Here is a 13346-nt window from a genome sequence, read left to right on the forward strand (position 1 = left end):
ATATTAGAGAGTGACGTTATGCTGGTGAACACTTACGCAGGTGGATGTTGTGTTTGTTAGGCGTAGCTGTCAAGGCATGATCTTCCCCACAGGCCACAGCTAGATAACATCTGTGCCTCTCTCTGCCTGCCTATGCGTGGGACACTTCAGCCAAAGAAGGACCCAATGGGAAATATTCTGTCGACAGCAGGTGGCAGTATTACCCCAGAAAATGAATCAAACGAATGGGCGGCACGCTAGCAAAGAAGCTGATTACGTCACCTATAGACCAGGAAGTGTTGTGGAGCACAGTACTGGCTAAAGCTAAACAATTCAAGGCGGTTATCGTTTTTCACCAAGAAATAATCAGGTTTGCGTTTCGACATGGACGGTAGGTTATTATTTAACAGTTTATAGTTTTAACCTTCACAGGAACATAACTGTTTTGCGACACATAATGATTTTGTGTTTGTTTGTTAGCTTGGAAAGACAGTTAGCAAATATGTCGTGTTAGCATTTCATGTCAATAATACATCTTGTTTCCAATAATGACAAGGTGCCAGATAATGTATCAACTTTCTCTTATGTTTGGGACTTTCGTTAACGTTTTAACCTTGGCTCCCCGAGCAGCGTTATTTAAGTTGTCGCTTCGACAAACATCACACGTAAACATTTGCAATGAATCTCTTCCTTGCTCCTGTAATAAGATAAGATAAGATGCAGACAATGGGTGGCGCCAGGAATTAAAAATTGCACAAAATATTTATGCCAGAACGTTGCCATCTGTCATGTGTTGATGTAATGTGGAGAGTGGTCGGAATAGTATGTAAACCCTCGGAATTTCTGCGTAATTTCGTCATAAAATGTCTGATCATAATAAAAATCACTAGAATAATAAACAATAGTTTGTGTAAATTTAGACCACACAAACAATTAGTTTTCATATTTTTAGGGATGGGCTAATACCAGATCAGACATCCTCTTGTGGCCATTTTTTGATTAGAAAATAATGCTATGTTGTGTTATATCGGCAATTCCTTTTGCCTGTGACTCGTACGAACCACACAGGTTGGCAGTAGTCAATCCCATCACATTTTAAAATCAAAATAATCCTCACAAATCAAATTACAATGATCCAAAGTCCAATGCTTTTCACTGAACAGAGAGATTGCATTCACCAAATTGACCACCATTTTGATTTGTGACGTAATCTGAGAATTGTCTTTGAAATAATTTGTCAATCTCAGAATTGTTTTTAAAATAATTTGTCATTTTTGGGAGGATGTTGCTTGCCTAAGGTTCTTGCAAGGGAAAAGGGCATCCCGTTCCTGTGTGTTGAGCCATCCACATGAACCAGTTTTTTTCCAGAGCAGGCAGTCTTGTGCCAGCTGTTCTGCGTCCTCCATAGCAACTCTATTGTTGGAGATTGCATGTTTTTTTTGTTTTGTTTTTTGCTGTGGGGGAATTTTATGTATCAGAAGTAGAATACCAAGCGGTATTGGTGACTATTCAAGACTAAGAGTATTTCTACTGGTATCGGTATGGGAAAAAAATTGTATCAAACTTTCCCACATTTTTATTGAAAATAACATTGTAGCGGTGCAACAGTTAATCGATTATTCGCTAATGATTATCAATCAATACATTTTTTGAGAATCTTGTTCAAATTGCCCAAGTCTTCCAAATTTCAGCCTTTCCACAGTGAATATTCTCTGATTTCTATACTCCTCAATAAAAGCAGATTGGCTATCTTTTTGTTTAAAAAAAGAAGACATTTGCAGAAACATAGTTAACAGTTAAAAGACAATTTTTTGCCAAGTTTTTAATTTGTGTCACTTTGAACGGTGTCCAGTTTTTGAATAGGGATCAAAATTAAAACATGTTTTAAAAAATCAAATTAATTGACAAAATAATTAACTGATTATGAAAATAATCGTTAGTTTCAGCAAACATTCACAGGACAGGGAGGAAAAGGTAAGTGAACCCTTGTATTTATTGTCTGACTCCCCATTGGCAGAAATAACCTCAACCAAACGTTTACTGTAGTTGCAGATCAAGCGTGCACATCCTTAGGAATCGGATACATTTTGGACCGTTCCTGTTTACAAAACAGTAAAGCTATATTCCTGGGATGTCTTGTGTACGTCACACGTAACCGTGTCTCAAATAGGTTAAGGTCAGGATTTTGACTGGGCCTCTTCACAACATGTATTTTGTTTTTCTGAAGCCATTCTATTTTAGATTCGCTTCTGTGTTTTGGACTGGACAGGACATTGTCTTGTTGCAACACACATCCTCTTTCAAGCTTTAATTATTGGACAGATGGCCTCGAGTTTTTCTGCAAAATATCTTATTAAATTTGTGAATTCTTTTTTTTTTTAAATGATAGCAAGCTTTCCAGGCCCTGAGGGAGAAAATCGTGATGCTACCATGCTCCACAGTTGGGATAAGGTTTTGATGTTGGTGTGCCACAACATTTTTTTTCTCTCCACACATGGCGTTGTGTTTCTACGAAATGTTTGGATTAATTTCTACACTTATTCAATTAAACTCAATTATTTTGCCAGTTGTGGTGTGGAACACTCAAGTTGTAGGACTATTTAGTAAACTTTAGGGTTGCCACAAACTATTATTTGGGCAGTTGACTAGTCACCATTAGTAGTTGCTAGGAGATTGAATTGCCTAGTGCCTTTGCGATTCAATCTGTATCACGAATCATGGGTCACGATTCGATTTGATTCTGATTAATCCCGATACGAATCTATAAATCAATTATTGTAATTTTTTTAAACTCAGATTTAGAAAATACTAATCAGTAAATTTGTACATGAACACTGTATGTTGGGCATTGGCAACATCAAGAAGTTTTTAATGGTTCTTATCTTCCTCAGTTATTTGCTCTTTGTCTTTTATGTGTGTAGGTGTCAGTCACTCGCCTTGGCCTGTCTCAATAACACATTTTTTCGAACACTTTCCCCCAAAACTACCGTCCGTCCGTCCATTTATTAATGTATTTATTTATTTATTTTATGTATTTAGTTAACCAGGGAGAAATACCCCTTTGAGATTTAAAAAAAACAAAACGTTTTTTCAAGGGAGTCCTGGCATTGAGATTAAAAACCTGTTTTTCAAGGGAGTCCTGGCATTGAGATTAAAAACCTGTTTTTCAAGGGAGTCCTGGCATTGAAAGGTAGAAAATTTAATATGAATATAACAGAGTCTGACTCTTCACAAAAAATGCATTGTCACACCCATGCAACCTCCTACGATTGAGAAATTGGGGTGCCTGGGCGCCCAAATTGGTCTCAATCTAGAGCCATGCTAATGATAAGCCATGATAAATGCACACACATTAAAAAAATTTATTTGTGTTAATGGCAGATATATTTGTTCACCTCGGACGTAGGTGTCAAACTACGGTCCTGGAGGGCTGTAGTCCTGCAGGTTTTGCAGGTTTTCCTCTTCCAACACAAGCTGATTCCAATCAGAATCGTTATCAGGCTTATGCAGAGCTTGCTGATGAGCTGATCATATATCAGCTGTGTTGGAGAACGGAAACATCCAAATCCTGCAGGACTGTGGCCCTCCAGGACCGGAATTTGACACCTATGATCTAGAAAATACGCGTGTGGTAAATCAGATATAATTGTGGATTGGTCATGCATTGAATGATTTTAATTATGTTCATTTCAGTCAAATTTAATTTAAAAGTAGCTACTATTCACTATGTAATTATTTTATGATTCATTTACCTTTATTACTACCATTTAAAATGCCAGACTGTCCTGTCTGTTTGATATGACCCTAATTTTTCCCATTTGTCTTGCCACAGACACACTTTTCCAATTAAAGGTATGTATTAAATATTTCGGGTGTGGTGGGGGTCTCATATGTACATTCATTTCTTGCTTATGTTTTTCTTTGGTTACCAGTTCACCTCCAAACAGCTGGAGAGACTGGCCAAAAAGGCTGAGAAGGAGTCTGGAAAGGAGCAGGCTAAGGTCAAAAAGGTGAGCAAAATCCCACATTGCCATTTTTTCTCTTTGTTTTAGATTCACTAAAGGTAAGGTAACAGATTAAGTAGATTTGATAGTGACGTTTTCAAGTGGTTTAACGAGCACAGTTTAGTTCACATTGACTGATTTGCACAAAGGGTTGTGCAGCAAATATTGCACCACATATATGATCATGTTTGACAAAATGCAGCAGAAATAGCGTCTTAATATCCTTTTATATTTATTTTTTTCACTTGTGATGTGAAAGCCACCAGCATGCCAACTTTGTTGTTATATATGCACAGTGCTTTGATTGTTTTTTATTAAAAAAAACATTTTTTTTTTTTTTAGAATTTCAGGTTAAATAAATTGATTCCATTTTGACACCTTCTTTAATTTAAAAATTAAGGATGTCCGATAATACATAATATGTATTGATATATAAAATGTCAACAACAAAAAGTATAACAATTTCAGATAAAAAAATTAAAGAAAGACCTAATCCTGGTACTCGAGGGCCAGAATCCTGCAGGTTTTAGATGTTTCCTAAATTCCGCCCTCCAACATGCCTGATTCATATTATCACCTCATCAGCAAGCTCTGCAGAAGTCTGATAATGATTCTGATCATTAAAATCTGGTGTGTTAGAGGACGGAAACATTTAAAACCTGCAGGACTCCGGCCCCGAGGACCAGGATTCGAGAAGTCTGACCCACTGTATATAGCCCAATATAGCATTTTCCTTTAAAATTGCTTGAAATGAATGGCAATTTTCTATTCTTCAAATTTCTAGTTTCTGATCGTAAAACATTCACAAGGTGATGGCCAATACTGGTATTGGACCCTGTTGCGAGTACCAATCGGGCTGATACCTTCCAATCTTTAAATTTTCAGTTTTTCAGCACTACATATTATGTTGTCCCTTATGAAAGCAACCTTATTATTGAATCAAAATGTTAACAATTAACAGTAGGTTGGTTTCCATCCACCTATTTTTATTAGAATTTTCAAAAATTGCGAAAAAGAAACTGAATGGAAACGCCTGAAATATAAAAAAAAAAGGCCCAAAATTCGCAATAAAGTTTTTACGCTTGGAGGGGGTGGTTTTTGAAGCGTACCGAAAAAAAGAAAATGCGCATTTTGGCGATGGAAACAGGTTTTGCGAATAAGCGACTACAAGACTGGATATACCAGCCATTCCCACACCATGTTAATACAAGAAAATTTTACGTATTTTAAAATTATAAGGCACACTTAAATTTGTCGTGTGCACCGAGTTCCGGAGACGTTTTCCTTCCAGCCATCGCACGTTTCTGATTGTCGATTTGGTTCACGCTCGTTCTTGGTTGGCTGCAGGCCTGTGTTGGGACTGCTGAGGGGCGGCGGTGAAGTGGGTAGAGCGTTGTCGTGTATCTATTCGAATGTGGAGATGGAACGAGAAAGTGAATAAAAAGATCAAATGAAACGCCAGACTGCAGTGTGATCTCCTGTCTCTAGTTCATTTCGTTTACCCCGATTGGACCCCACCTATTTGGCGCTATCCGCGGAGACGACTCGAACTCCGGCGGAACTCCGTAAATGGCATCAGCTTAAAGTCGAGACATGCTTACAAGGCACAATTTAAACTGCAATCTATCAGTTACGCGGTTGTACATGAGAATAGAGCAGCCGCAAGATAATTCCACATCAATGAATCCATGGTTCCGAAGGTGAGGAAGCAAGAAAACGTCGGGGCTTGCCATCATTCTGGGAGGATCCAACCGCTTGAGAAGCATTGGAGCGATCCACCAAAACAAACTGAGAGGCCGCACTGGCCGCGCCACGGTGTGTGAACGGATTGTGAACGCCTGTTAAAGTTAAAGTGCACAGCAACAAATAACACGAGAACCGAGTGTTAAATAGTTGAATTATAAAGTACAACTAAACTCACTATTTTACTCCAGTTGCCATTTTTATGCACATGGTAGAATGCTTATTGCCGTATTTAAGCATACATGCTACCATTTCTTTTTAGCATGCATGAGACAAGTATGGTATGGTGCGCTCGTTTACCTACAGTTAGCCACCAGTAGCTCTGCGTGTGTATCTGTCTGTGTGCGTGTGCGCATGCGTGGTGAGGACTTGTGTGAATTGGGGAAAAAAAAGGCAATCTGTCAGTGCAAGATATTTTTGATTTATTAAGGAGATTTCAAAACTGTGGGAAACACTATATATGTCGCATGTTTTGACAGATACTACGTCACACTCACATTTGTAGTCACTCTTTATAATTGATTAAAAAAAAAAACATTATTGCAATTTTAGATTGCTGTATTAACATCAGCTCTCAATGTAACAACATACTTCACTTACATGCGGGAGGGAAGCCAACAAGACAAACTACTTCCGTTCAGTCCGTCAAAACCAACATTCCCACCTGCAACTCTCCACTGTCCCAAAGTTCCGTCACTACAACGTCATCTCGCAGTGCATATTTGCAAAAAAAAGAGCAGATGGAAACGGGCATAAGTCGCATGTCACAAAAATTTCAAAACATTTGGATGGAAACCTGACTAGTGATCAACTTTTTTGCTTATTTTCTGGCATGTGACAGATCAAACCTGTAACTAGTTCATATTCAATTTATGGATACAAATTAATAAAAGTGATCTGTGAGCTGTCACATTTTTTTTTTTTAGCCATAATATGAATAACCCGTAGACATGTATTTTTGACCTGAAGCAGCCTCACAAGTGTATATCAATCAGTACCCAAGAAGTAGTGCTCAGTTTCAAAAAGGTTGGCAAGTACATTACTCCCTCATGTGTTTTTATTTTGATTGTTGCTCATTTGATTTTGTTGTTAAATAAACGGTTAATAGAGGACAATGGTTTTGCAATAGGACTGAGAATAAAAATCAACTAACTTTGTTAAGTCAAACACAATCACTTTCTGCCTCAAAACCATAATAATTTTGCGACTATATTCGGGGTTTGGAGGACTTTCATTGGGTATCAGCCAGTTAGTTGAGCCTCTGACTCATCCTGTGGTGAGTACACAGTGTTGAGTGTCACCCGCTCATGTTGCTTGTTCCTCAGTCCACTCCTCGCTGCCATGATTGAACCGTCTTTTATATTGTTAACCGGCAGTCTGCAGTGTTTACCACGTTCAAATTGTCTTGTGTAGTGGCGACGAGCATTGCGTTATTCATGTTTCCAGGTTGTTCTAATCTAGTCAATTGCGTGTCATGTCATAGCTTGAGGTAGCAAACACAATCGGGATGTCGGGAACCGGGTGCGCAACGCCTCATATGACTGGCGCAGCCAGGAAGCATTGCTGCTTTTACTTCCAGCCTCCGGGTCTTTTCACACATTTACCACAAAAGTAACGACCTTGTTTTTAAAATGTATGAAGCAAAAAATGCAATGGATATACGTAGAAAGTATTTATTTTTTAAATGGTACAAATTACTGAAAAAAATACTCAAGTACAGTGACAAAGTATTTATACATTGTTGCTTCTCATCTGCTGTTAAATGTATGCATTTTAATATTTAACTTTCTGTGTCATGCTTTTGCCACAGGCTTTGCAACAGAAGAATGTAGAATGTGCTAGAGTTTATGCTGAGAATGCCATCCGGAAAAAAAATGAAGGTCTGAACTGGCTGCGCATGGCATCCCGAGTTGACGCTGTGGCCTCTAAAGTCCAGACCGCTGTCACAATGAAATCAGTAAGTGAAGCAGTACATTTTATTGGAATTTGGAATATATGTACAATTGTGCATGCAATATCTTCTGCCCTCAGCCAAATTGTGCAATTGTTATAAGCTAAACATAAATGACTTTTCTTAGCACTCGGGAGACTTGTCACATTCTTCAGCGCTTTACAGATGTACAGAACTTTAGTGACAGAAATAGAATAAAGAGCATTCATTGTAAATATAAATGCATAAATTCCACATTGATGACACGTATGGAAATAACCAAGCCCATTTTTCTTATTCTGCTGTTCTATAATCATTTCAGGGATGTCGTGTATGATAGATACAAATCTGATTTTATGCTTTCTCTCATAGGTGACTAAAAACATGGGCCAGGTGACCAAGGCTCTTGACAAAGCTCTGAACTCTATGGACCTACAAAAGGTCTCTGCTGTCATGGATAAATTTGAAAGCCAAGTCCAGAACCTTGATGTCCACACATCAGTAAGTGGTTGCAATCTCTGTGCAGCCTTTTCTTTTTTGTTGTGTATTGTCATCAAGCATTTGATGTAGTGCTGTTACTATGAAATCTTTTTAAAATCGATTATCCTATCAATTATTCTATCGAGTAATCGCCTATTCAAAGCAGTACTAATACTAGGCAGTAGCGCCTCCTTGAAGGCGAAACAGCGAGTGATGACTGTCACCGGCCAACTCGGGCAATTTGTGTTGTCGTGCGGGCGAGGCGGTAGGGGCACACCTGTCCCATATATGCTCACAGACTGCCCATGTGCGCCTACTATATTACAATGACGGCCGAAACGTGACATCACTGTTATATTGAATAAAGCAGTGGATTTTTTTTTTTTCATATGTGGGGAGTATTTCCACATACTGATGAGACTTGTTAGGTGAAGCACCCATCACAAACAATACAGTCATCTTAATAATGGGTAAATTATAGATTTGTTTTAGGGGGGCGTTGTGATACATACACACAGTATGCTTGGCAACGTAACTTTCAATTTGCACCATCAAGAAGTGAATGCAAAAACACACTCCTTTAAAGTAGCCTGCAGATGAGCTTCATGAGTGTTAGGTTAAGGTTAAAGTACCACTGACTGTCACACACACCTAACGGGGTGAAATTCATTTTCCGCATTTGACACATCCCCTCAGGGAGCGGTGAGCAGCAGCAGCGCCGCGCTCATTGACCATTTGGTGATCTAACCTGCCAATTCCAACCCATAATGCTGAGTGTCAAGCAGGGCGGCAAATGGGGCCCATTTTTATAGTCTTTGGTATTACCCGGCCGGTGATTGAACGGGGGTGGACACTCTACCACTAGGCCACTGAGCGTCACTGGTGAACATTTCTGGATCCACCGCGCAAGTTAATTTCACAATCAAATTGTAACATTTTCAAAATGGATCTCTATGGAATTCTCGTGTCTCATGAAGACTCCATGCTCGGTAAATTAAGGCCACCCTCTAACTTCACCAACTCACACCTCTTTGGTGGTTGCGCACCTATTTTCAGATTACACATAATGGGTGTCAGAAGCCGAGATGGGAGAATCGCTGGGTATTTAGTAAGTTATTGTAAGAAAGGCACATAAGTAATTGACTTAAGCGCGAACGGGAGAATATGCCCCGAAGTTAGTGAGTATTTTTAAAGGGATACTTGACTCGCTGAGCCATTTTCAGCAGCAAAAAAGTTAATATTTTGTCCAGAATGAATTTGGTAACTTCATTATTTTTCATGTACAATTAATACCTCTAAATACAATTTTTTTCACTTGCTGTCGACTGAAGATGACATAACCTATGCTGAGGAAGGAACAACCAATCATGGCTCACCCCGTTTCTGAATTTGGTCAGCAAACTGAGCCATGATTGGTCATTACCTACTTCCTCAGCACAGGTGATGTCATCTTCAGTCAACAGAAAGTGGAATTTTTTGTTTTTAACTCTTTCACTGCCAGACATTTTCAGAAACGGGATGTCGCCAGTGCCAGCCGATTTAAGCATTTTGACTGATCTTTCAAGGTCCACAGAAAATGTTGTGTTTGGACTATGGAAACACACATACTACCAAATGAAAGATTGAACTCTCATCTTTCATCACAATTTCGCAAACTATTTACAAATGTGTGCAACTGTGGTACTATTTACAATTATGTGGATGTTTCAAATACAGTTTTTCTTTTTGGAACACTCCCCTGCGTGCAAGGAGAGGGAGCAGGATTTGCACAACAGAGTAGTTTCACTGTGATGGCCCCTTTCACGTGCAGACGTTACACTTTCTTGACGGCCTTTTTTTCCGGGGAATAGCAAATAGCTGTACCCACTACTTCGATGAATATGCATTGGACTCGGGGCACTCTTCGTCGTCCGATTGAACGTCCGCCTGAGCGTGCTCGGTTGTGCTCCGCGTTTTCCGGTGTTATCATCGCTAGCCCGTGAACCTTTATGACGTTATAGCCGCCGCGTCAGCGCTTCCAACTTCGGCGTCAACCTCGGAGTCACCATCATCATCATCGATGATGATCATCGTCGTCATCAATGTGCTCTTTAGCGTTTGTCAATGCCTTTCGTCTTTGAAAAAAATTCCCAAGTGTGAGCTGCTTGCAACCAGTCGCCAATGTTCGCTTCTTCAGCCATCTAGCTCCGCCTCACGTCTTCTACTGCCGCGTCAATGCTTCCAACCTCGGAGTCACCATCATCATCATCGATGATGATCATCGTCGTCATCAATGTGCTCTTTAGCGTTGGTCGATGCTTTTCGTCTTTGAAAAAAACTGCTCGAGCGTGAGCTGCTTGCAACCGGTCGCCATGTTCTCTTCCCTTCCCCAGCCATTGTCCCCTCTAGCTCCGCCTCACGTCTTCTACTGACGCCTACCCAATCTTGTCAAAAGAGAGTCATTGCTGCCATCTAGGGGCCAAAAATAGTCATTAGGCTAACTAGATCTGCTTTAAACTTTCACCACAGCTGGCCAAGGCTTTCCTCCACCCGTTTCAAAAAAAAAATAAAAATTGGATGTCTTTTAACGTCATTGGCGGCCCTCCGTAGGTTTTTACTTGACGTCTTTTCACGTTCATCGCAGTGAAAGAGTTAAAGATATTAATTGTACAAGAAAAATAATGAAGTTGTCAAATTAATTCTAGACAAAATATTTACTCTTTACTGATGAAAATGCCTCAATGAGTCAAGTATCCCTTTAAGCAGACAAATAACATCTGCCATTCGGCCACTAGATGCTGCATTAACAGAAGAAATAAAGATAAGATCACAGCTGCCAATTCAAAACTGCGAGCATCTGCAAAAAAAAAAAGTCCATGTATAAAACATGGACGGCCCAAACAATGGTTCCGGCGGAGCTTCGAGGCAAAAATTTTTAGTCTACCTATTTTCAAAGTTGACTTATCCGACTTGGTCGACTTTTTTTCCCGGCCCTAATTTGATGTGCTTTGAACTGTCTTTACAGACACTTTAGTCAAAGTTTTTGAGGACATCTGATCATGTTTGTTTTTCCCCCAACACCAGGTAATGGAGGACTCCATGAGCTCTGCAATGACACTGACAACACCACAAGAACAGGTGGATGACTTGATCCACCAAATAGCGGAGGAAAATGGCCTGGAGGTGATGGATCAGCTAAACAAATTGCCTGCAGGATCCACCTCAATGGGTGCAGAGAGTTCACGCAACCAAGAGAAGGAAGACCAGCTTTCTAGACGGTAAGGGCCAATTTGGGTAACGTAACAAATATTTTTGGTAACATAAAACAATAACCAAGAAGTAGTCAGCCTAGTGTAAATTCAAAGTCAAGTCAGAGATTGCTAACGAGGGCCAACTTCAAAATAAAAGTTATGTAAGGCATTGGCATCTATCAATGTACAATATTACGTTTCACTTTTATCTTGAATTTCAAGTTAGCCCTCATGTCACGTTGCATAGTAACTCCATGAACAACCCTTGTGGCGGCTGGCCTGACACATGCTGCCTGCCGCAGGCAAGACGGTTATTTCCGTGTCACTGCGCATAGGCTTCGGCGGTTCGTCAAAGTACTGTGTGCCCTTACAAGAAAGCAGTTTATGATGCAATAACTCTGAGATTCACTAAACTCAAACACATTTTAGATGCAAAGAAGACATCGGTCTCTCTCACACAGGGAAATGGAATGTGCCTTCCGTAATATAAAACGGCATGGTCTTCTCGCTAAAGAAAATACAACAAACAATGAAAATGCAGACAGAAAGCAACTCATTTACACATCTACAGTGCAGTACTTAAATTCAACAGCAATTCCAATCCTTCACTGTCATCAAAAGTATTTCGGGTGTGGTTTAAACGTAAGTTATTATCACCAAATATCTTTTGAGATACATTTGGACTAAAATCCAAAGGAAAAAATAGCTCTGTGATGTTAGATTTATGGAATCTTTGTGCCATGACATGCTTGTCTCATGATCAAACGCAAAATATTTTTCTGATCATTTTTGTCAATTTCTGAATTGCATGATCCTGGTGGCCATTTGAATGAAGATGTTCTACTGTTGTTTCTGTTTGATGATGCATTTTTTCCCATATCTTAATTTTTGCCGTTTGAATATGATCTTTTTCCTGTTGCAGGCTGGCTGCTCTGCGGAACTGAAAGGTAACAAGTCACACCTGTGTGGGGGGGGACAAGTTTGATGGTGGCGGTGTTTGTGCATTTGTACTGAAATGTTCCTGCAAGGAAGGAGTATCACCTTCACATTTTATTGTTTTGGCCTAATGGTGTTCTGAACTGCATAAAGACAACAATAAATATAGAACGTTTTAATTTGCAACAAATAGTGATTACAAGGGAGTGGGAAATTTTTTTCCTCATGTACCTGTTTTTGGTCAGAAATTGTTGGCCTGCAAATGTCTGTTAGGAGTCTCCTCATCATCCATGAATCCATCCATGTTTGTCCGAGTCCCAAATATTTTTAACATTGAATGAATACACTAGAGAACAATCTTTATGTTACACTTCAGTGAGTCATGTTTGATTGTATTTTTTGTTGATTAACACACATGCCACGATCTACATCTTCTGCGTTAAATACCATCCTCTGGATTGAAGTGCCTGAAGGACTGTTCAAAGAGAGTGCCGCTGCACACTTTTTGTCAAAGTCAAGAAGAGATGTTTATGCCAACACCACCTTAGCACAAGAACTGAAGACAGCTTGCTCTGGGTGTCATCGATCAACACGTTATCAATTTATTTTTGCTGTCTTAAGTTGACCAATTATTTTGTTTTCCTGTTAATATCCCCATATATATCAGTTGTATTTCGACGGTGAGACACCCATGAGTATGTATGGAGGATAACACATAATTTATACAAATGATACTGACGCGTAAACGTAAGTGACATTTTAGGTGAGCTGTTTTCTTAACAGAAGTTTGCAGTTTTTTTAAAAAAAATTTTTTAATCAAGGCTCTTTATTCTAAAGGATTCTTTCTTTGAAATGTGCAAGAGCAGATGTCAGGATAAAAGCTTAGGCCTTGACCTGTGACAGCAAGCAGCTTTCCCGCTGGCTTCTGTTTCCTGTGTTTCATTTGTGCGTTTTTACAAAGGGGTGTTATTTATACTGAGAAACCTCATCTTTGCAGCACTTTTGTTTATCTTGCGAAAATAAAAAATGTTCCTCCAGCACAGA

At 39.5% G+C, this 13346-nt stretch overlaps 1 protein-coding gene across 1 annotated transcript; it reads left to right on the plus strand.

Annotated features, from left to right (window-relative positions):
* Nucleotides 1-228: 228 nt before the first annotated feature.
* On the plus strand, nt 229-13346 carry chmp1a (charged multivesicular body protein 1A). Its single transcript, XM_077568981.1, has 7 exons — nt 229-370; nt 3812-3831; nt 3912-3989; nt 7537-7683; nt 8029-8157; nt 11200-11393; nt 12289-13346. Exons 1-7 carry the CDS (start codon nt 364-366, stop codon nt 12308-12310), a joined length of 597 nt encoding a protein of 198 aa, XP_077425107.1. The 5' UTR covers nt 229-363; the 3' UTR covers nt 12311-13346.

This window comes from Vanacampus margaritifer, chromosome 6 (assembly GCF_051991255.1).
Source record: "Vanacampus margaritifer isolate UIUO_Vmar chromosome 6, RoL_Vmar_1.0, whole genome shotgun sequence".
NCBI lineage: Eukaryota > Metazoa > Chordata > Actinopteri > Syngnathiformes > Syngnathidae > Vanacampus > Vanacampus margaritifer.

What these genes read in the sequence shown, in the direction of transcription:
- chmp1a (XM_077568981.1), top strand. An exon ending in AGCAGGCTAAGGTCAAAAAG is followed by an intron (nt 3,990 to 7,536) that starts GTGAGCAAAATC and finishes CTTTTGCCACAG; the next exon opens with GCTTTGCAACAGAAGAATGT. An exon ending in ACCTTGATGTCCACACATCA is followed by an intron (nt 8,158 to 11,199) that starts GTAAGTGGTTGC and finishes CCCCAACACCAG; the next exon opens with GTAATGGAGGACTCCATGAG.